We start from the raw sequence: 25010 nt of genomic DNA, 5'->3' as shown, positions 1-25010 counted from the left end.
CACTTGGTCTCAGTCATTAGACTGAAAGCTCCTTGAGGACAGGGACTGTCTTTTTCGCCTTTCTTTGTATAAAGGGCTTAACACATAGAGCCTGGCACATAGTAGGTATGTAAACTCTCACTTACTGACTAGTCTCAATTTTTTGTGTTCCTCAGTTTCCTCATCTTTAAGAAGAAAGGGTAGGACTTTATCTGGGGTTCTTTTGTCTTTTTTTTTTTCATTCCCTTTCACAGTTGGTGGAGTCTATTACCCCTCTTCTCAGAATCGTGTATTTCTTAAAAAAATAAAAATGGAAGGAAATGCTAAATTTAAGTTAGAAGTTAATGAAAATAAAGATGCCAGTTTTTTTCTCATTCAAGTCCATAGATCTTTCTTAAATCTATCTTAGGTTAGGAATGCTTGGACTAGATGGACATTACAGTCCCTTCCAGCTCTAAATCTCTGAATGTATGAGAAGCAGAAAGAGCCCTCATGCATCAGAGTCAGAGGACCTGGGTTCAAATCCTACTTCTAATGCTTATTTTCTGTGCTACGTTGGGCAAATCACTTAACTCGTTGAATAGCCCCCAGTTCCCTCTTCTAAAAAATGACAGGTTTGGATCCAAAGTCCTTTGAGACCTCTTCTGTGCTCCTCCCCTAGGACATTATGTTTGGGTCAGGGTACCTTTATTATCGAGGTATTATTATTTATTATTGTTATTGAGCCCTAGACTCCAGTTGAGGCAATGAATATCAGAAAGACACTTTAAGGACCTGGTAGTCAGCAAAGCTTAGGGTTGGATATTATCTCAGGGAATTCCCATAGTGATGGTAACCAACTAAGGTTGTGTTCCCAGCTCACTTTGCAAGTCAGAGACAGAGAAGACCAGTGGACCCTCCCCAGAAATTTCCATTCATCTTACATGTAGGAGGCTCTCTTTATGTATTTTGATTTCTTTAGGAAGAATCCACAGGGAGCTACTCCAACTCACACAATGACAAAGGGTTCAAAAATCTAGACCACTTAACCCTTTACAAAGTGTGTTGCTCACAGCAATACTGGAAGGCAGACAGGTAGGTGTTATTGTCCCCATTTTATAGATGATGGAACTGAGGCTTAGATGAAGTGTTAGAGTGAGATAACAATCTCAATTCGATTCTCTTATTTCCACAATTTCCTGCCTTTCTGGGAGGAAGAAAGGTATGGAACCAAGAGAGATGGAAGCTGCTTTGAGCCCTCAACCTAGCCTCAACCCATCATTTCTAAATGTGTATGTCAGATATCATCTGGCAGTCTCAGAGCTGTGGGACTAGTCTCCAAAATTACCACCATCAGTGGAATGTGGACAGGCTCTTTTTATGTAAGATAGAGTGGCAAGAACATTGGATTTGGAGAAAGAGGATCTGTGTTCAAATCCCAGCTTGGCTAACTCAATTCAAATCAATTCAGTTTCAAAAAACTCAAAATGCTCCAATGTATATGCGACTTCAGAGTGTAAGTATTCTCTTGAAGATGCAATTCTAGATATGTTCATGCCTGTTAGGTGTGAATCCTAGAAATCCACCACAGGGGCTCCACCCAGTGTGCTGGCATTCTTCCTTGAGTCTTCCAGACATTGTGTGAACCCAGCATTTAATAAATATGTATTAAGCATCTATAATTTGTAAGGCACTGGCTTAGACAATGGGGATAGAAAGAAAAAAAAATGAGCATGTGCTCTGAAGGAGCTTTCGTCCTGTGTGGCTCCAACCTTCTAATTTCATTTTTTGGGGCTTTATTTTTCTCCTCTGTAAGATGAGTTGTTACCTCTAAGGTACAGCCCGAAATCTGTGATCCTTTGGCTTTGATTCAGGTCCTGATGACTGCTGGATTACTGTGTGATCATAGACAAGCTGCTTCACTCTAAGAAATTGTTTGCCTCCGTAGAGTCAGGAAGATCAGAGTTCAGATCTGCCCTTCAAATCCCTGTGGCCCTGGACCAGTCACTCAACATCCGTCTACCTTAGTTTCTTCAATTATAAAATGGGGATCATAATACACAAGGTTGTTGTGAGGATCAAACTAGATAATATCTGTAAAGTAGTTAGCTCAGTCTCTGGCATACACTAGGTTCTTAATAAATGTTTTTTCCCCCTCCCTCTGTAAATCAAGGGAATTGGAAGAGATGATCTCTAAGCTCCTTTTCAGCTGTAAGGCTATCTGAATGCTGTGCTCAGTTTTACTGGTGCCCTCAAGCTAGAATAGAAGACAGCTGACACCCCTCCCCCTTCCACTTCTGGCCAATGTTTCCTTCCTCTTTATAGACTCACATTCTATACTGATAGAATCAATGCTTTTGTGTGCAGTTGGGTCTCTGCCTGTTCTGGAACAACTCTATTTACTCCTATTCTCCACGGTGGACAATTGAAATCATTATCCAGGTAACTTGAGGAAAATTCCTGCCATTTAAGATACAAACAGGGGATTTGGCAGTGGAAGAGGAAGTTGAATTAACTAGGTTTTATCTTATTTTATTTTTTTGTCTCCACAGTTCAAATTATTGGCTATCTCGCCATGTCACTTAGCTAATATAGTCTTCCTAGGGAAGTGTAGTGAGAAGAGCCTCATTTTCTTAATTTAGAATTTTCTTAATCCTAAAAAAAGGGAGGGGAAGGATTGGCTGAGAGTGATGCTAAGATCTCTTCCAGTTCTAAAACAATGAGCCTATGAGGCTTCACCTTAGAGAATGCAATGACATCTTTACCAGTGGGTCATTGAAAAATGACTTATATGTAAACTTAGAGCTGGAAGGGTTTGCAGAGGCCATTTAGTCCAACCCTTTTGATTTCACAGGTGAGCTGTGAGAAAGGAAGTGAATTATCTAGGGCCATACAAATATTAGGTGGCAAATCCAAAATTTGAACACAAGTCTTTTAAGGCAGCCAGGTGGCTTAGTGAATAGAGGGTCTGACATGAGGACAGGAAGACTCATCTTCCTGAGTTTAAATTTGACCTCAGATACTAACTATATGACCCTGGGCAAGCCATGTAACTGTTTGCCTCAGTTTCCTCATCTGTAAGATGAGCTGGAGAAGACAATGGCAAACCACTCTAGTATCTCTGCCAAGAAAACCCCAAATAGGGTCCTGAAGAGTCAGACACCACTGAAAATGACTAGACACCAACCAAAAAAGGGAAGAATCATACCTACCTCCAAGAGTTGTTGTGAGGGTCAAATGAGATATTTGTAAGGCACTTATCACACTGCCTGGCACATAGTAGATGCTTGATAAATACTCATTCTTTTTCCCTTCTCCTTTTGACTCTAAATCCAATAGTATTCTTACTGTGGCACATGGCTTCCTCTGGAAGTTTAGGGGAATGTTAGTAATTCTCACACTGTCACTCTCCAAGGGCTGTTGGGAGCAAAGCACTTTGTGAACATTCCAGTGTTACAGAAATGAGGGCCGCTGCTATGATCCTGAGCTCTGCTTCTGGCCCGACTAGCTGTTGGGCGGAAGTATTTCAGCCAACAGCTTCTCCAGGGAGAGAGCTGCTGTTAGCCAGTTTTCCTGGCATTCTGCATCCCATCCTCAGCTAGCTAAGTAATCTACTCTATGGTAATTAATAACCCTATTATGGTAACTTGCTCTCATTTGCATTGTGGCACCGGGTGTTTTTTCATCTGTATTTATTTGGTCTCCCCAGCTAGATTACAAGCCCTCCAAGGGTATGCCTGCTGCCATCCATATCTTTTTGATGTGCCACCTTCTCTCAGTGCCTCACACAGAGATTGGTGGCCAGTGAGGTCTCACCCTTGTCATGAGACTGGGAACTCAAGCTTATATCTACCCCCCTTTTTAAAAACACTTACCTTCTGTCCTAGAATCAATACTAAGAATCAGTTCCAAGGCAGAAGAACAGCAAGGGCTAGACAATTGGCATTAAGTGACTTGCCCAGCTTGGAAGTGTGGGAGGTCAGATTTGAACCAAGGACCTCCTATCTCCAGGCCTGGCTATCTGCTGAGCCCCTTCTACTCCATTTCTAAACAGGAGAGGTCCTGGACCTGTGATTTCCCTGCTAGAGGGAACTCTCAGGTGAGAAAATTACCTCTACTAATATAGGTCAGCATCTTCTCTGCCACCTAGAGAGTAGTCTGGGCACCGAAAGTGAAAGGATTTGCCCAGGGTCACAAAGTCCTTTGCATTTTTGAGGGGACTTGAATCCAGGATCTCCTGTTTTGGAGGCCAGCTTTCTGTTTACCACATCACCCTGCTTGTTATGATGATATTCTCTACTAGACAATAATTTGCCTGAGGGCAGGGATGCAACCTTGTACCCCCATATACAGACAGTATCTAGCCTAGGATCTTGCATGTAGGGACTTAAGGATGTTTCAAATAATTCTTCATCCTCTTCAGAGATCTTCAAGCAAAGACTGAACAATTGCTTGGCATGCCTGATGTAAAGGAGATTCTCAATCAGGTACTGGATTAAAATCTGTAGCATCTTGAAGGTAGATAGTAATAACAAACACAAACACACAGGGCAGCAGCTCTGTTTTCTGTGCATCCTAAATTTATATTTCCATGAAATTGGATCCAATTGGGCAGTAGACCTACCTTTTGGTGGCCCACAGATGTTAAGGGCTATTTCTTTTTATAAAGAGATAGACAAAAGGGGCTAGGTCCTCTTAATAATTCATCAAATCTGGCCTCTGACACTTACTAGCTGTGTGACCCTGGGCAAGTCCCCCATTTGCCCCCATTACCTAGTGCCCCAGAACCAATGCTTAGTATCGATTCTAAGATGAAAGGTAAGGGTTAAAAAAGAAATCACCAGTCCTGAGTATGTTGAATAATGCTTTCCAGGGGTTGGATAGAACTTCTTTGGAGTCGGGGCACAGATATTTATCCATCCCTCTAGCCCTTTCTCCTACTTCCTTCTTCTGTGGGCAGGTTCCTGACCCAATAAGCCTGCAATGAGCATTGGGTGACATGTACAGAATGAATAGAACAGAAATGATGAGGGTCCTGAAGGATTAGTCACAGATACAAGGGGGTAAACAGTATGTCCCAAACTAAACCCATCACATTCTCCTCTACCTTTCCTCTCCTCAGTCTCTCAACCTCCCAGGCTCAAAACCTGGGCGTCCTCTCTGACTCTTTCCTCTCTCTCCCCTCCCCATCCCCAGGCGCCAGCAGCAGCAGCAGCAGCAGCTGGGACTCATCAAGCTGGGCATTGAGGCATGGCCATTGCTACTCTTGGCTGCTCAAAGGGGTGACCTGGGCAGCCAGGCACAAGATGAGAGAGGCATAAAGACTGAGGCCATTGAATTCCATAACTCTGCCCTTTGGTTGAATTCTGTAGACCTTCCTGTTACTGTTCTGTGAAATCCAGACCCCTTATCCCTTTTCTCAGTCAGGTGCCACCACATGAATGGACTTTGCTAGTCAAACAGATGAGTCCCTTTTGTTGTCAATGTCCCTAAAGACATCAGTTTACCAAAGCCTAAGACCTAGAGGGGGATAACAGACCAACTAATTTACCTTCCCCATTTTATAGATGAGGAAACAGAGACCCAGAGAATGGGAAGAGGCTTGCCTCAAAGTCACACAGAGAATAATTGGAAAGGATTGAACGTTGGTCCTCTTATTTTTGTCCCCTGCATCATACTGCTGTGGACAAGTTATGCCTTCACTTTCATAGAATAGAGATCATCATTTAGAGCTAGAAATTATCTCAGAAGTTGAAGAACTCATCTAGTTTTTAAAGATGGGGAACCTGAGGTCTGGAGAAATGAAGTGTCTTGACCCAAGAATCACAAAAAAGTAAGTAGAAGAGCAATATTTGAACCCAGATCTTAGAATCTTTGGCACCATGCTACCATCCCTTCTAGTCTCATCCCTTCATTAAAAATTTTTATTTTTTCCACATTGTTAATTTTTGTAAAAGAGTAATCTTGTAAAACTAAAACCTCAAAATGTATACTCAAATAAGTGAAAAATTACATGCTTTCATCTGCATTCTGACTCCAACAGTTCTTCCCCTGGATGTAGATAGATAGCATCATTTTTCATAAGTCCCTCAGAATTGTCCTGAATCATTGTGTTGCTGATAATAACTAAGTCTACCACAGTTGATCATTCCATAATATTGCTGTTACTGTTTACAGTGTTTTCCTGGTTCTGCCTATTTCATTCATATAGGCTTTTCTAGCTCTTTCTGAAGTCATCCTGTTCATCTCTTCTTATAGCACAATAATATTCCATCACCATCATGTACCACAATTTGTTCAGCCTTTCTCCAGCTGATGGACATCCCTTCAATTTCCAATTCTTTGCTACCACAAAGAGAGCAGCTATAAATATTTTTGTACAAGTAGGTCTTTTCCCCTCTTTTTGATCTCTTTGGGATACAGACCTTGTAGTGGTATTACTGGCTCTTTCCTTCATTTTGATAAATTACTGGACCCCAGCTATAAGGTTGGAAGTACGTCTAAGGTCACAGAGTCCAACTGTCTCATTTTAGGGAGCAAGAAACTGAGGCCCAAGGACTTAGGATCAAAGAATTAGGGCCAGCCTCAGAAGCTTCATTCAACATTCTGATTGTAGTGGGGGGTGTCGGGGTGGGGTGGAGGCACAGTGCTACAGCTCTGCAAGGTTGAATAGGAGAAGGTCATTCAACTAGTAAATGGCAGGAGTAGGAATGGCAGGCTCAATAAACTTTTACTAAACTGAATTAAACAGTGACAGGTCAACTTCATGGCTTCCTCTCAGAAGGGTCTTTCATTTTTTTTTTTTTTGTGACCTGGTCTGCTGAGGCTCAAAGATACCTTCTTAGAATAGTGTTTATTCCCTTCCTCCTTCCCTCCTTCCCTCCCTCCCTCCCTCCTTTCTTTACTTCCTTTCTTCCTCCTGTCCTTCCTTCCTTCTTTCCTTCCCTCCCTCCCTCCCTCCTTCCTTCCTCACCTTTCCTCTTTTCATCTCTTTTGCTTTCTCTTTTTTCCATTGCTGAGACAGCCTAGACACAGTTTACATCTAAACCCAGCCTAACATTACCAATATATCCTCAAAAATATACCCTTAGATGAGATGTTACAAGAGACAGTTGGTTCTATGAGACAATATTAAAAATGAGAGAGGTGTTCCTGGGTAGCTATACTTTGGAGCTGGTAAGACCTTACAGATAACATAATCTAACTCTGTATTTTATGGATCAGGAAACTAAATTCTGGAGAAGAGATAGGACTCCCCCCTAAGGTCACAAACCTGGCTAGTCAATGGCAGGACTGGAATTTTGACCAATAACCTCTGACTCCAAATCTCAGGACTCTTTCCAATACTGTAATTGTTCGTGAGATGATTTGGGGCATTCAGAGCTGCAATGTTCATTCAATGGGCATTTATTGCGTATGTACAAAAAGTGGGTGGGCTTGGGGCTGGGAATACATCCTGTCTTGAAGGGACCTTACATTCTGGAGGAGAGGGAGAGAAGGCACAACACAGTCACATATGTCTAAATAAAACACACATAAATAAATACAAAGTTTTGGGAGGACACTGCTACTAGCCCCTGGGGTGTGTGTGAAAAGAGGCCTGATGGCGATGGTGATAGGAAGCTGAATGTGGAAACAAGTGAGGGATTCTGGGCGCTGAGGGCTGGGCTGGGCAGGGAGCAAAAGGATTTATATATGGTGGAAAGGCAGGCTTAGGTGAGCCGGATGGTGCTGAGAGCTGTGGGCTGGCTGAGAGCATCACAGCAGGGTTTTTGGATTCATGGTGGAGTTAAGTTCTAATGTATTAACACCATTCTGGCAGAAACTACACTGGCAAAGGCAACATGGTGTGGATGGAGCAGCCTCAGATCTGTCTTGAGCCTGATGGCACATCTGACTTGTAAGGAGTGTTAATGGGAGACAGGAGGACACTCAAACCCTCACTCCAGGACCCCATTGCTGATAATTGCTCACAGACATGACCCTAAACCCAGCCCAGTCAGTGATAGAGGAGGCGTCCAGAATAGACCTTTACTAGGCATGTGGGTATTTGTGGGCATGAATGAGCTACTTAATTCGGGTGTCATCCTCTGTGATCTGTAAGTATTAACACCCCCATGTTCAAGCTTCTAGGATTGGGAGGGGCCTTAGAACAGGGAATGTCAGAGCTGCGAGGGATATTAGAATATAGAATGTCTCAACTAGGAGAGACTCAAGAGATTATTTAGTTCAATCCCTTAAATTTGCTTAGAAGGAAACTGAGACCCAGAGAGGAATCAACTACAACATAAAACACAAACTTAGGTGCATCAGAAACGTACAAAGTGTCAGAAGTCTAGAGGGATCAGGGAATTCTTCCTGAAGGGTTTGGCATTTGAACTGACCTTTAAAGTTTAGGGAGGAATTCCATAGGGAGGGATAGGAATTGTGGGAAGAAAGGCATTTCAGCCATAAAGAACAGTATGAACAAAAGCATGAGGGTGGGGGTAGAAAGTGGGAGCATGTATTGGAGAAGCCATGTGGGCTGCTGTCAGTGCCAAACATCATATAGAAGCCTGCAGCTCTGGCCTTTGTAACTATGGGGAGACACTTTAGAGATCACTAACCTCTGCCGCACAAGATCATTTTAGAGTTTGGGAAACTGAGATCCAAGAGGGGCCAATTTTGGGGAGTCCTGTGGCTCCAGGCTTTGTGATTCTACTACTCTTTAGGTTTTGAGCAATGGAAAGAGCCCTGCCCAGGGGACCTGGGTTGGAATCTTCCCCTCTGATACTTCCTACTTACTATATAACCTTCTTTGAGCAAGTCACCCTGATGTTTTTGGACCTTGGTTTCATAAAATGAGGGGGCTGGCCTGTGAGGTCCTGTCCAATTTTAACTGGTCAGTCTTTGGATATCCCCAGCCTACAAAACAATGTGATAGTTTATGAGGAAGCTAATGCAGATGTTAGACACAGACGTAGGGAATGAAGACAAATCTAGAAGTCTTTGAAAGCATTACTTTATTTATTTATTTAGAACCCTTACTTTTGATCATAAATAATGGTTCTAAGGTAGAAGAGCAGTAAGGGCTAGGCAATGGAGGTTAAGTGACTTGCCCAGGGTCAAAAAAGTATTACTTAATCAGTGTATTGGTTTAAACTCTGAGTCCCCCAAATAAAATTCTAGGAGGGTCCCCAATTAATGACTCTCAATAACACAGAATCTCAGAAATGCAGGGAATTTGAGAGGTCTCTATCTTCAATCTGCACCAGAACAAAGATCTCTTCTTTTGTGTGTCTGATAAGTGGTCCATCTGACCTACAGTAAGGGTGGAGGGTTAGTGCCATGCCACTTGGGAATAGATTGAGGAAGTTTTTCTTGAGGTTAAGGTTAAATTTTCTCGTCAGTAGCTTCCATCTCTGGCTTATAGTTCTGACCTGAAGTCCAATTCCTTTTCTATGTGACAGTCATTCAAATGTTTAAGGCTGGTATCTGATTCTGTCCCTCTTTCCCAAGTCTTCTCTCTAAGCTAAATGTCCTTAGTTCTGATTCTCATATGGTCCAAACTTCCTCTGACTGCTGTCTAGTTGTTTTTTTTTTTTTTGTCATAACTAAAATGTGACCCCCTCAGAACTACCCACAGTCCTCCAGAAGTGGTCTGACCAGTGTAGGCTGCAGTGTTACATTCATCTTTTTTTTTCCTAATTGCAAAATGGACAGCTCTGCAAAGGCCCCTTGATGAAATTATCCACTATGTCAGGGCTATGTGGGTAAAGTTTCATGGTTTAATTCTTAGGGCCCCCAAGAGAGAATCTAGAAGGGCCCTGGTCAGTGATGCCCAGCTGCCACATTCCCCAATGTGGTCTCAAGGGTGTGTGAAGCAAGATCACAGCCACCGGCGTCCTGCTTAGTGATGGCCGTTGCCATGGAGAGCAGTTTGAGCTGACCAGCTGCATCCAATTTAGAAAGAACCAGGGGATGGGGTGGGTCACACACCGCTAGGCACAAAGACATGCCTGTATCCATAGAAAGATGAGCAAAGCAAATGGAGAAAGCCATTTGTTATAATCCTGACCCTATTTGTTTAACTCATGCATGAAAGCCTGATGCCTGACCTTGAAGCAAGTCTTGGTATTCGATACCTCAGTCAATTATTCAATTAATCAAGAAGCATTTATTGGGTCAGGTAGGTGGTTTAGTGACAAGAGAGAGGGCTAGGCCTAGAGACAGGAGGTCCTGACTTAAAATCTGGTCTCAAATACTTTCTAGCTTTGTGACCCTGGGCAAGTCACTTAGCCCCACTTACCTAGCTCTTACCACTCCTTTGCCTTAGAACAGATACTTAGTATTGATTCTAAGACAGAGAGTAAGGCTTTTAAAACAATTTTTTTTAAAGAAGCATTTATCAAGTGTTTACTATGTGCTAGGTCCTTTTTCATCCTGGGATGAAAAAGAAATGTCTTTGCCCTCAAGGTGCTTACATTCTAATGGAGGAGACACCATGTACATGAACACAGAAGCACATTATCTTTTCTCCTCCGATCCTCTTCCTTTCCAAACTTCCCTATTACTGCTGAGAGTACCACCATGCTCCCAGTTACCCAGGCTCAAAACCCCAGTATCATCCTAGACTCCTTTCACACCTATATCCAATCTGTTGCTAAGGCCTGTTGATTTTAGCTTCAAGTCACCTTTGTTTTGTATCCTCCTGTCCTCCCTCACTATTGCTGCCCTGGTTCAGCCCCCCATTATCTCACGCCCAAAATATTGCAGTAGCCTGCTGCTTGGTCTCTGCCTCAGGTCCCTCCTCCCCCACCCCCATCTATCCTTCAATCATATAACCATTCACCTCCTATTCAATAAAACTCCAGGGGCTCCCTATCACTTCCAGGATCAAACAGAAAATCCTCTGTTTGGTGTTCAGAACTCTCCATAGTCTGGCCCCCTCCTATATTTCTGGTCTTCTCACTCATTATGCTACCCCATATATTGAGTGATCCATTGCCCCTTGCCTCCTTGTTGCTTCTTCTAAAAGACCCTCATCTCTTAGCTTGGGGTGTTTTCACTGACTGTCCCATGCCTAGGAATGCTCTTCCTTCACATTTCCACCTACACCTTCCCTGGCTCTTTTGCATTCCAGCTAAATCTCACCTTCTATGGAAAGCCTCTCTGTCTGTTTCTGTTTCTGTCTCTGTCTCTGTCTCTCTCTTTCTCTCTCTGTCTCTCTCTGTCTCTCTCTGTCTCTCTCTCTCTCTTCTCTCTTCTCTCTTCTCTCTTCTCTCTTCTCTCTCTCTCTCTCTCTCTCTCTCTCTCTCTCTCTCTCTCTCTCTCTCTCTACTGTGTTAGGCAGTGGAAGCTAAGTGATTTTCTTAGGGTCACATTTCTAGGTAGCATCTAAGGTCATATTTGAACTCAGGTCCTCTTGTCTCCAGGCCTGGCTCTCTATCCACTGAGTTACCCAGCTGCCCCCCAGTCTCTCTTAATTCTAGCACCTTCCTTCCCTTGATTATTTCCAATTCATCCTATCTAGCATATTTGCATATAATTGTTTGTGTGTTAGAATGTGAGCTTCTTAAGAGCAGACTGTGCTTTTACCATTTTTTGCATCCCCAGAACTTAGCACAGTGGCTGGCACATAGTAGTGGCTTAATAAGTGTTTATTGATTGATGTTTCTGGTCCCTAACTGTGTGGGACTTCCTAGGCAATAGCCTGGTCCTGATTTCTAACTATATAACACTACCCCAAGGAAACCAGCTTAGTCTCAGCCCATGGTGGGGCAGAGTTTGTGTGTGTCCTGGTCCCACTCCAGCTGAGGTTGAAAAGACTAGAGATATTTGGGGAGAGCCTGGCTTTGCATTGCTTAGAAGGAGGGTTACTTGTAAACAGAGAAAGGGGTGGGGGAGAGATAGAGATAGATAGAGGCAGAGAGATAAATAGATGGAGACAGGGAGATAGATAGAGACATAAAGAGAGACGTGTGTGTGTGTGTGTGTGTGTGTGTGTGTGTGTGTGTGTGTGTGTGAGTTCTCCCTTCCCTTCTTACTTAAGAAGCCAGCTTAGGGAGCCAGCTGTCAAGTCTTCCTCTACCCTGAGCCAATAGCCTAGAAAGGGCATCATCGACCATGGCTGAGGGTGAGTGATCTGACCTAAACTCTTGTTTTGTAGTTTGAAGGGCAAGTTATTATCAAGAGATGTGAGGAGAATTCTTGAAGGGCTGCCTTCAAGAATAAGGGGCCTCTGTGTCTTTGGCACAGAGGTGACTGTGTGCTGTATTATGACAAGCTTTGGACTGGGAGTAAGAAGACTTGGATTCAAAATTGTCTCCTATTTTTTAGCATGGTGATCTGGATTGTGTTAAACCTCCTTGGTGCTCAGTTTCCTCATCTGTAAAATTACAGAGGGTTGACACGATGAAATCTAAAGTCCTTCCTAGCTCTATAAATCAGTACATGCCAAAGAAGGACACAGACTTCTCTCCCTCTCTCTCTTTTAAACTCTTAGAATCAATGCTGTGTATTGGTTCCAAGGTAAAAGAGCAGTGAAGGCCAGACCATGGGAAGGGATACAGACTTATTTCTAACCATTGAACAACATTACCCAGTTTCAGTCTAACTATCCAAATAGGATTCCGGTGCCCTGTGTAATGACTGTCTCTTATACTGACCAGATTCAAGATTGCCTAGCACACAGGGCCCAATCACTTTCAGCCTTAGGGCTCCTTTGCAGCCACCCAAGTGCCAATGTTTGGACAGGAAATCTGGGTCATTTACAGTTTATATCTCAAAAATGAAATGTTACTTCATTGGTTTCTTCTTGAGAGTTATCTAAAAATGGTGAGTATTGCCCAGGAGGTGTCCAACACCCAGAATCTACTAACAATCTCAATCCTGGAAGATTTCCTGAATTGGGGCTGGGGAGGGAGTTGGGGGGGGAGGGAGGAGGGAAGGATGGGACAACTGCTGCTCATTTGGAATTGCTGTGTGTCTAAGCCCTGCTGAGACAGACAGAGAGTGAGAGAGAGGGCACATGAAATGCCCAGAGGGTTGGAGAGAAGAGTCTGGATCCTTTCCAAATGTGGAGGCAAAAACCGAGTCCAACTGTGGAGGGTGTTAAAGTGTTGAGAAGGATGCAGACGTAGGGAGGGGAGGGGGCAGCCAGAGAATGGGGGAAAGGAGAACCAGGAGGGCTTCTCCTAACTCTTGCCTGGGATCTAGAGAAAGTCTGGTATTCTTTCGCCCTGAAGGCATGCATCGCTGCTGACTTCCATCTTTGGACTGGTGCAGCCTCTGATTATCTAATCATCTCTCACCAAGGACCAGGTTTAGAGATATTCCTTGTGAGGAGACTGAGAACTAACTCTGTCTCAGGGGAATCTCGATAGGGAAGGCCCATCGGCCACACAGCCAGGAGGGAGTTGGGCCACACCAGAAGGAGGCTTCTGCAAATGATTATTATCACTCTTGATTCTATAATGGCATCCTTTCTGGAGATAAAGGGTCAAAGCTGGCTAGTCCTAATCAGGCAAACAGTCAGTTAATAAACATTTATTAAGCACTTACTATGTGCCAGGCACTGTGCTAAGCAGTTGTTGTATGAAGAAAGGAAAAAAAAAACATAACCCTTGCCTTCAAACAGCTCTCAGTGTGATGGGGAAGATGACATGTAAACAGCTATGGACAAACAAGCTACCTGTGGGATAAATTGTAGATAAGATCCCAGGGAAGGCACTAACATTAAGGGGAAAGAAGAAAGGCTTCTTGTGGAAGAGGGGATATTAGCTGGGACTTTAGGAAAGCCAGGGAAGTCCCAGATAGAGAAGGACAGAGAGCATTTCAGGCATGGGAGACAGCCAGGGCCAGTGACCAGAGAGATACAGGAGAGGAGTCACCTAGGATGGTGGAATGGATATTGGACTCTAACAACTCTGGATTTAACTCTGACCTCTGACAATTATTGGCTGTGGGGCAGTGAGTTGTACGACTAGGAGCCCACCCTTTACAAATAATTTTTGTTTTCCCAATATATTTAAAATTTGATAAATGTTTGAGTGTAAAATAATCCATAGTTCCTCTTGTTACATTTAGCTGGATGACGTCTCTTTAAGACACAGATTCCTTCTGCCTTAGAATCAATACTGTGATTTGGTTCCAAGGCAGAAGAGCAATAAAAGCTAGGAAACGGGGATCAAGTGATTTGCCCAGGGTCACACAGCTAAGAAGTGACTGAGGCCAGACTGCATCATTTTCTCTTAAATATCCCCACAAGAAAGAATTAACCCTTCTCCCATTACCTAGTCTGCTAAGTGTGGCCAAAGCAGCCTTTCACTTTTATTTTTACACTCTGAGGTATCCTACTTGTTGAATTTACTACAAGCACTAAGGCCAAGAGTGCTTGTACTAAAACCAACTGAAATGTTTCTTTTTTTATGATCAGATGTAGGCAACAGAAGGGACGGTGATGCAGCTGGCCAGCCTGTACTGATGAAGCTCTCAGAACCTAGCGAGGCTGGCTCACAGGGAGGGAAAGACACCCAATCCATTACTGGACCATTCTGGATGGATCTGCCTGGGCCATCTCCAGGCTACAGCCGTAGAGGAAGACCAGGCAGTAAACAGCCCTGCTTGTGTTAGCTTGGGCTGAGGGAGGATGAGTGTGAGTCACAGGTGTCCTTAAGCTTCCGGTTCAGACCAGCGCCTTGCTAGATTTCTCAGAAGGTTGCTGCATTGCGGGGACAAGTACTTGGATGGCATGGCAGAAAGGAGCTGGTTAAATGCCACTCTGGTCCCTGACTCACTCCTCGAGCATCACCACACTCCAGCAATTCAGTTCAGGGCAGTTCAGTGCTAAATGTCTGTCTGTCAAGTGCACTGGGGTGGTGTCAGGCACTGGGGATAGGAATAGAGTTCCTGACCTCAAGGAGTTTCCATTCTTTTGGAGAGTGGGGAGAGAGATATGCCTGTATACATATGAGAAATGCTAAATATTTCAATGTGATTTCAAGGGGGAGAGAATGGTAATTACTGGTGGAAATCAGGGAAGGTCTGAGTAAGAGGCTTCACCTAAGCTGTCCTTTGCAGGCAACTAGAGTCCTAAAAGGCAGAGAACCACAAGGTCTCATTTAGCATTCTGTGGTCCTATGACTAGAGGGAGGCTTATATTCCAGAGAGGTAAGAGGGGACTTCAGAGCCCACCTAATCCAAGGAATCATTTTATAACTGAGGAAAAGAGTGGTGAGGAGACAGCCTCTCAAGGGGGATAAGTGTCTACTGTGTGGTTGTGGTTGTTCAGTCATTTCAGTGGTGTCTGAGTCTTTGTGATCCCATTTGGGGTTTTCTTGGCAAAGATACTAGAGTGGTTTGCTATTTCGTTCTCCAGATCACTTTACAGATGAGGAAACTGAGGCAAATAGGGTTAAGTGACTTGCCCAGGTAACACAACTTGTAAGATTCTGAACTCAGGAAGACAAGTCTGGATGATTTTAGGCCTGGGGCTCGAACCACTTGGCCCCTGCCCTATCTTCTGATCTGCTATATATTGTTTCAATTTTAAGATGACTTTTGGCACCATGAAAGGAGGTGGGTAAATCTCAGTGATGATTGGTGGGTTAAATAAATCCAGCCTTAGGGAGATGTGCCCCATGGAAGAACCATAAGAAAACATGTGCTGGGCACACAGTAGGTGCTTACCTAATAAATGCTTATTGATTGACTGATAGTGTTCCACTCTCTGTCCTCATCCTGCGACCCTTGGCTAGCACGATCCAAAGGCAGCTGCCATCTACTCCTCCATCACAGATGCTCGGCTCACTGCCCCACACTTCATGTGCTCTCCTAAAGCACTGAGTACTGTTTGTTATGAGGTGGTTAAACAAGGCTGTTGCTGCCACCCCAGAGGTGGCAGCGAGTCAGAGGCTGGTGTTATTCCCAGCATTTCACTGTCCCTTAACTTCCTCAAAGGGCCATGGGTGGCCTAATTAATGACTGTTTGCAAAGCACTTAGAAATCCTCAAGTGGAAGGCCCCATAGTCATGCCAACTGCTGTGTTATTGTTACATATGTATGGAGTTTATCTCCAAAGGCTCCTTCTTTGACAGGGGAATGCTTTTTGTGTGACAGGATGGCAAAAAGCTTTGTGATTTGGCATTTACAAGCTGCTGGGATTCCACCACAGCCTTATGTTCCAGCTGAATGGGGAAATTGATACCCAGCAACCTACCTTTTCTTTGCTTCTTCTCTCTGACCCAAAAAAGGATCCCACTTACTCAGGCTAAATGAACATTAGAACATATCTGTTGGTTCTCTTATATGAAAAGAGAAGCAGTAAATATTTGAATCAATGATGGGTAAAAACCAAAATACAGATTTCTGCTTAGAATTTCCAGCACAGATTCTATTTTTTATAAGGGATCCTTCCCATATGGTTCACTTGAAGTTCTACCAACCTCAGGTAAAATGTCTGAGGCAGCATGGGATAGGAAAGAGGTTGGTGCCAGAGAAATTAGGCAGCATGGGGCAGTAGAAAGGGAGATGTAGAGGGTCTTGGATTCCTCATCTGCAAAATGAGAAGATTGTGATTAATACCTGCTTAAGCCAACTCCAGATAATAATAATGTTTCCATTTTATGAATGAAGTTGAGAGAGTTTGAGTGATTTGCCTAAGGCCACACAGCTAATAAGTATCCGAAGTTGTATTTGAACTCAGATCTTCCTGAATCCAAGCCTGGGATTCACTCTACTATGCCTCTTACCTAGTTCTGATCTAAAATTAGGATAAAAACTGGGTCCAAACCCATGCTTTACAGCTTGCTATGTGACCTTAGACAAGTCACAGAGTGCTTGCGATGGAAGGTGCTTTGGTGGCCATCTAGTAAAACGATTCCCTGAATACAGACACACCTGACTAGCGGTCATCTAGCTAGCCTTCATTTGAAGAGCTCCTGTGAGGGGCCACTCACTGGAGAAGTTACTTAATATCTGCTCATTTTATTTTTGATTGCTCTAATTGCTAGAAAGTTTTTCCTTACATCCTGATTAAATTTGCCTATTGGTAACTTCCAGCCATTGCTCAGAGTTCTTCCCTTTGGAGCCAAGTCTTCTTCGGTAAGATGGTTTTGATATTTAAAGAACAGCTACCCTGAGCCTTTGCTGCCTCAGGTGAAAAGTCTTTAGGTTCCTTGGTTGATCCTCCTAGGACATGAATGCATTGTATTTGTTACCCTCCTCTGAAGAGTCTCTACATTATTACCAATGCCCTTTCTAAATTGTGGTTTAGAAACCAAATACAATGCTTGAGATATAGTCTTACCTGGGCCCAGAACTACAGGATTATCACCACACAATCCCTGGCTGCCCAGACTCTTTTAATGCAACCCAAGATCAAATTTAGTTTTTTTTTTGGCTGGCATATCATAGACTGCTGTCTCATCAGTCCATCAGTGAATGAAGCTTGAAGTCTACTCTTTCCTCCCAGATCTTTTTCAGACCAAGTGTTTTCTAGTCACAGAACTCATATCTTGGATGTGTGAAGTTGTTCTTTTCTGCCATAATCACACTATTGACTTGAATTAATCACTCAAGCTCTGTGAGCCTTCGTTTCTTCTTCTACAAAATGTTTATACTTCCAGATCCACAGTGTTTTATCAAGGAGCCATCTCTTCAAGTCTTAAAGCCTTAAGTGGGGGAAAGCAAGGTGGCTCAGGAGATTGTGACCTCAAATGCTTCCTAGCTCTGTGACCCTGGGCAAGTCACTTAATTTCAGTTGCCTAGCCCGTACCATTTTCTGCCTTGGAACCAATTACACAAGACAGAAGGTAAGAGTTTAAAAAAAACATAAGTAATATCAAGTAATCAATGAGCATTTAGTAAGCACCTTTTATTTGCCAGTCACCATATTAGACACTGGAGATTCAAAGGCAAAAATGAAACAAAGTAGAGAAATGTGAGTTTGTTGTTATGCTTGAAGCAGTATCTAAAGGAAGTAAAGACAGGAGGGTTGCAACTTAGGAAACCAGAGTACCAAAGTAGTTCTTTTGTTTCTTTTGCCCAAAATAAAAAAAAGCAGACATTAAAATGGTTGATCAGATTTGATGGGGGGATAGAGAAGACAGACAAAACTGGTATGAAGTAGCTATCTCTTGCAACAGTGCCCTCAGCCTATCAACATCCATGGTTTGCTATTGTATAAATCTTTCACACTCTGTCCTGTTTTTTTTTCTGCCTTCTTTTTAATTCATAAGTCCCTTCCTTTCCTTTCCTTTCTCTTTCTTTTGTTTCAAATGTGAATGGAAAGGGGCAGCTAGGTGGCTCAGTGGATAGAGTACCAGGTCTGGAGTCCAGTGGGCTTGGGTTCAGTTCTGACCTTAGATACTTCCTAGCTGTGTGACTAGGCAAATCACTTAACCCCAACTGCCTAGCCTGTTTACTCTTCTGTCTTAGTGTTGTTACTAGGACCAGCAGTAAGGGTTTAAAAAATGTGAATCGAAAGAGGTCCTGTTCTGTATGGACTTCAGGGCTTGGCTGATGCTCCCAGGAAGAGAAATGGCCTAGTCCTAACCCTTGAGGTGCTTCTGATCCTTTTCTTAGATGCAAGATGCTAAGCCTGAACTGATCCTATTAGTTCCCTAGTTCAGGAAACTGACACTAATTTTGAGCTTTTTGAGAAACAGTCTTTGCCTTGGTTCTCTCTGTTGCAGGTAATATATTCTCACTTACATCACCAATATATGTGCACATGTTTAAACTTCTAGATTTGATTAGAAGCTCCTGAAGGCAGAGGATGACATTTTTCATCCTTGTAGCCCCAGCACTGAGCATGGTGCCATCACACTGAGCTCCTGAATAAATGTTTGTTTGTAGGATGTCAGAGCTGGAAGGGAATAAGACCAGACTGTACTCCAGATTCCTTTCCCCTGTCCCAGAAACCTCTTCCTGTTGGAAGACCACTGCAACCCAGCAGTTCACACCTTGGAAGCATCCTTTGCTTGGTGACTTCTGTTTCTGATTGGATGGATCTTCCCTGACCCTGCATTCAAGGAGCATACTGAGGTCAACCAAGCTTTCATTTCTCACCAGGTTACATGGACTCAAGACTTCTTTAGCATGTCCCCACACCAAGTAACTACATTTGTTTTTAAAAAATCTTTTACCATCCATCTCTATCAATTCTAAGACAGATGAGTGGCAAGGGTTAAGCAATGGGGGTTAAGTGACTTGCCCAGTCACACAGCTAGGAAGTGCCTGAGGCCAGAATTGAATCCAGATCCTTCTGATTCCAGGCTTGGCACTCTATCCACTGTCCTACCTAGCTTCTCCCAAGTAACTGCATTCTGTATCACCATCACCCCTTCTTTTTATGTGTTATCAGCCCTCTTATTAGACTGTAAGCTCTCTGAGGACAGGGTCTGCCTCATTTATCGTTGTGTGCCTGAAACCTAGGAGCACAGTGTTTAGCACAGAGTGAGAGCTTCATAAATGTTTGTTACAATATTGATTTACTTATCCAGGGTTACACAAGAAATGCCTGGTCTAAAAAGCCCTTCAGGCTTTTAACTCCAGCATATTCAATATGTCGTAAAACTTTGCCTCCACACCCAACATGTGATTGTTTAGTCTTTGTTTGAAAATCTATAATAAGGGGAAGCTAGATGATTCAATGGCTAAGAGAGCCAGGACCAGAGATGAGAGGACCTGGGTTCAAATGTGGTCTCAGACACTTCCTAGTTGTGTGACCCTGGGTAAATCATTTAAAATTTTTTAAAAATTATTTTTTTAAATGTTAGAACATTTTCCCATGGTTACATGTTTCATGCCCTCTCCCTTTCTTCTTCTCTCCCCCCTCCCAGAGCTGACAAGCAATTCTGGGCAAGTCATTTAACCCTAATTGTCTAGCCCTTATCATTCTTCTGCCTCCAATATTCAGTATCGATTCTGAGATAGAAAGTAAGAGTTAATTTTGTTTAAAAAAAAAAAGGGAAATCTATAATAAGGGGGAACCCATTGGTTCCTGAGATAAGGCATCAGGTTTTTGGACAGCTCCAGTTGTTATGAAGATTTATTTATATCGAGTTGAAATCAGCGTTTCTGCCACTTCCCCTCATTGATCCCCTTTGGGGCTCTGAAGAACAAGTCTAATCCCTCTTCCATTTGATAGCCCTCATATACTTGAAGATGGCTATCATTCTTCTCCTCCATTCCCCCCAAGGCTTATCTTCTCTTAAAGTAGTAAATACAGAAATAAAAACCCCCTTACCTTCTGTCTTAGAATCAATACTGTGTATTGGTTCCAAGTCAAGAGGGTAGTAAGAGCTAGACAATGGGGGCTAAGTGACTTGCCCAGGGTCACACAGCTAGGAAGAGTCTGAGGTCAGATTTGAAACCAGGCCTTTCCATTTTTAGGCTTGATTCTCAGTACACCGAGCCCCCTAGCTGCCCCTAAATATAGAAATTAAAGTGGTCCAAAGCTTTCTGTTTGTCCCTGAAGCTGTGTCCCATGAGTGCCCCTTCCCCTCTCCATCTCCAGCTCAGATTCCTTGATCAATTAACAAGTACTTATCTATGATGAGAGTCAGTTAGAAGTGATGATAAAGATAATAATAATAGCATTTACAGAGCACTTTTCCATTGGCAGAGCATTTTACATGCTCTATAATGGAAGCCTTTACAACAACCCTGTGAGGTAGGTGCAATTATTATCTCTCTTTTTCACATGAGTAAATTAAGGTGGAGTGATGTTAGTCTGGTGTCACTTAGCTAGTAACTTTCTGAGACTGGATTCCAAGTCAGGTCTTTTTGGCTCCAGGTCCAAAATTCTATCCATGTAAATCTTGGGGGTGGGGAATATCTGGGTTCAGGTCTGATCTATGACACCGTGTGACCTCTCGTGATCTAGGCACAACCTGCAGAAGAGGTGTCAGTCTGCTTGGGGAGGAATTTCCTTATGTGGAAGTTCTCTTTAACAATGAAATCACACACCCATTTCCTGTTCTAAAAGCAACAGATACTCAGTTCTCAAGGTATTTATACTTAACTACAGCCAAGAGGCTCTGCTCTCTCAAATGAAGGGCTGAAGCATACCTGGATTAGAAACTTTGATGTGGTCCACATTCAAATACCAAATTCCCTCTCAAAGCCTGGGACAGATTAACTAAGAAGTTGTCTGTCCCTTCGTCCTCTTGTCCTACCCCTCATTCCTAGAAATCCATCTTCACAGATGTTTATTCACAGAGTATCAGAGATACTCTGAGGGATACATGGAGGGGTCCATGAAGCTGTCTAGATCAGCCTGTATACCTGGACCCATGCTCCAGGCTCCCTCCTCCTGTACACTCATGGCTTAGGACTTCTTGTTCTCCCCAGTGCTATTTTAGCCTAGTTGCTACTACTGTCTCATCCATTCTGCTGTCTTCTGGAATCCCCACCTTCATAGAATCTGTATGGGATGGTGGAATGAGTACTGGATTTAGACACCTGGATTCCAGTCCTGGCCCCAAACTTTACTAGATGTTTGATTGTGGTCAAGTGTCTAAACTTTTTGGAGCTCCAGTTTTCTCATCTGAAAAATGGGAATAATTAATGTTTTTACTGTCTTCTTCAAAGGGTTGTTGATACTATAGAAATGTGGGCTCTTAGGATTGCCACCAAACTCCTTTACAACCTTGAATATTTCAACCCTACAGTATAGGACAGAGTATCAACTGGAGTCAGAGGACCTGAGTCTAGCATTTACTACTTAGATGACTTTGTGCAATTCATTTGACTTTCCTGAGGCTCAGTTTCCTTATCTGTAAAATGAAGAGGTTGACCTAGATGGCCTCTGAGGACCATGCCAGCTCTTCATCTGTGATCCTAAAAGACTTTAATTTTGATGCAAACCCAACTCTCCTCTCAAGGTTTCTCCTCCCTTACAGTTCTTTCCACTCATGACCTCTCCTCCCATTGCTCTCTGATTCACTGCCATCCGGAGGGGTTGGAGTGCCCCTTGCTCCCTAATGCCAATACTAACCTATTCCTCAACCACCACCTCCCAATGACCTTTCTTTTTTGAGATCAGTGCAGTCCAAAGGTAGCATCTCCCCATTCTTGCTGCTGTTACCAACTGAATTTGAGGTCATTTCCTTCCATTTGTTCAGTGACTTTGGTCCCTAGCTCCTGGCCTTCTTCTCTATTTATTCCCTGACCATCGCCTTAGAAGATTGAATATTTATGTTGAAAACCTGCCTGACAGTGTGACCACATAGTATCTCAGAATCAGCTCCAACAACTGTCTCATCAATAAGGTGGGGAGATGTTAATCTGCTGTCACTTTGCTAGTAAGTGTCCGAGGCAGGGACCTGACAGAGTCAGGAGATAGAAGTCTGTGTCTTCCCTCAGAGGCTGATTAGCTATGTGAGCTTGCATAAATAACTTAACATCTCTCAGACTCGGTTTTCTCATCTGTAAAAGGTGAAAAACAATAGCATGCCCATTACTGGGTTGTTGTGAAGATCAAATGAGATGACTTATTATATGACATATAGATAAAAGACTTCATAATAAATAGATAAAATATGTATAGATATATTTATGAAATTATGAAATATAATTATAAAACCTTTAAAATAACAATGTGTTTATAAAACTTAGAATATATTATACACACACACACACACACACACACACACACATATATATATATATATATAATTGTGCAAACCTTAAAGTGCTATAGAAATGTTAAGGATAGGGCAGGACTTATGACTTCATTGGTATATGATGTTTCCACTGAGAAACTTGTTCTATTAACACAAATTAGCATGCTTTACTGCCATTTATTGAGTTAGAGAGTTTCTTTGGAGCACTGAGAAACTTGTTCAAGATCATATACCCAAGATGTATAAGAGGCAAGACTTGAACTCAGACCTTCCTGGCTTTCAGGCCAGCTCTCTGTAAACATTAATATAAATTTTAGAGATATTATTATTGTTGTTAAAGATAGCATGATGTAGTAGATAGAGAGTTGACCCAGAAATCAGGAACTCTTGGGTTCCAGCCTCTGGTACTTACTGTGTGACCCTCGGGGAGTAACTTAACCTCTCAGTTGTCTCTTGACAACTCCTTTTAAAATTCCTCACCATCTGTCTTAGAATCCATACTGTGTATTGGCTCCAGGGTAGAAGAGTGATAAAGACTATACAATGGGGTTAAGTGACTCACCCAGGGTCACACAGCTAGGAATTGTCTGATTGGAACCCAGAACTTCTCACCTCTGAATCCATTGAACTACCTGGCAACCTCCTGGTCAACTCTTTATGGCTATAAGTTCCAGAGAAGGTTCCAACCTACATGAGCAAGAGTTTCTTATCTGGAAGTCAGAAGATTGTCTGGTTTGGATAGAGGATAGAGAATGAGGTGGAAAACTGAGAAAGGGATGGTAAGATGGGGAGGTGGAAGGTGTTGTAGGGCCTTGAATGCTGGATCAAGGTCTTTGGAAAGAAGGGGGAATATAATGATATTTATACTTAGGGAAGATTATTTAGCAACAGTGTGTCCTTGTATGTCATTCTCTGGTCATTTAGGAAAGGAAAAGGGTGCGTGACATTGGATTAGACCTTGGATAGCATGGTCAAGATCATGAATTTGAGTGTATGGGCCAGTTAAATTTTTTCTGCTTCCTTCAGTGGCCCAAGGTACCTAGACACCCATCCACTGAATGAATGCTGCTGTTCACAAGAGAAATAGGGCAAGGGAAAGTGGAATGATTAACTCACCCATGTTGGTCATGCCAACCCACTGTGAGGGGCTGGCCTTCTTGTAGAGAGGCCCTGAGGTATCTCCCTGGGGTGTGCCCATCAACACATCAGTCATGGAGCAAAATATCCCAAGCTGTGGGTGACGATAGCAGTTAAGACCCTCATTTAATTGAGCTTAAGGAGCCACTAATGAAAGGGTCCAAGAATCTCTTTTCATACATAGGAGCTAATTACTTTTACATATTGCCTCATGTGGAATCCATTTATTAAAACGCTTATTTCAAGATTCAGAATTTCACCACACCAGATTCCACCATGGACAGCAATACAAACTGTGACCACTGCTGGAAAAGAAGCAGCCCTCAGCCACCCACAAGGAGAGTGAATGGAGTCACCTTCTTTCACTCTAACACTATTGCCTGGCCTGAGATCATCCCCTTCTCCCCTTCTCTACTGTATTCAAATCCATCTTTTAAAGCCCCCTACACAACCACTTCTACCCTTTTGTTGACTTTCCCCTTTAGAGCACTTTCTTTGAATGTCTCTAATTCATTTATTGTCTAATGTTGTATATTATCTATTTTGCTGGGCTTGTGTCCCTGGAATGACTTCCCTCTTCCTCCCAGCTTGTTGAATTCATATCCATCCTTTAAAACTTAATCTAGAGATCTCTTTTTTTAGGTAACCTTCCTTGACTGCTTCTCTCCCCGCCAAGAGCAATGACCTTGCCCTTTGAACCCTATAGGACCCTTTGTTGGCACTCCACTGCCTTTAATTCCTAATATTATACATTAGTTATCTGTATGTCAAAACCTTTTCATAGATTGTGAGGTCCAAAAAGTTTCCTCTGGAGGATTAACAAAGATGGGGTTGCACTTAAATAGATTTTGGTGTTTGTTGTATGTTATTACAGTTACAGGAGAAAAGGAGAGACAGAGACAGACAGACAGAGACAGAGATAGAGACAGAGAGAGAGAGAAACAGAGACAGAGAGAGCCTGAATTCCAGGCCTGCCTTTGATTCATCTTGGCTGTTTGACGCTGGGCAAGTCCTTAACCTTTCAGTGCCCCTGAAAGCTCTCTAAGACTAGAATTTGCAGATTCTGGTATTCATTGGCAGGAGGGGTGCCTTTGGGGGGGTGTCTTTGAAGCATTAATTTTTGAGCTGGTAAGACTTTATAGATAACATAATCCAACTTTGCATTTTATGGATCAGGGAGCAAAATTCCAGAGAAGGGATAGGACTCCCCCTCTAAGGTCACAAACCTAGCTAGTCAATGGCAGAACTGGAATTTTGACCCATAATCTCCAAGTCCAAATCCCAGGGCCCTTTCTAAGACTTTAC

General features: G+C 42.9%; 1 protein-coding gene across 1 annotated transcript in view; it reads right to left on the bottom strand.

Annotated features, from left to right (window-relative positions):
• CACNG2 (calcium voltage-gated channel auxiliary subunit gamma 2) overlaps window positions 1–23781 on the bottom strand; it is a 93308-nt gene extending 69527 nt beyond the window's left edge. The window contains exon 1 of the mRNA XM_044679126.1: window positions 23685–23781. Coding sequence (XP_044535061.1) covers window positions 23685–23781 — 97 coding nt within the window. The remainder of the gene's footprint in view (window positions 1–23684) is intronic.
• Window positions 23782–25010: the final 1229 nt, after the last annotated feature.

The sequence above is a fragment of the Gracilinanus agilis genome, chromosome 5 (assembly GCF_016433145.1).
Source record: "Gracilinanus agilis isolate LMUSP501 chromosome 5, AgileGrace, whole genome shotgun sequence".
NCBI lineage: Eukaryota > Metazoa > Chordata > Mammalia > Didelphimorphia > Didelphidae > Gracilinanus > Gracilinanus agilis.
This window is presented reverse-complemented; position numbering and strand designations above follow the sequence as displayed.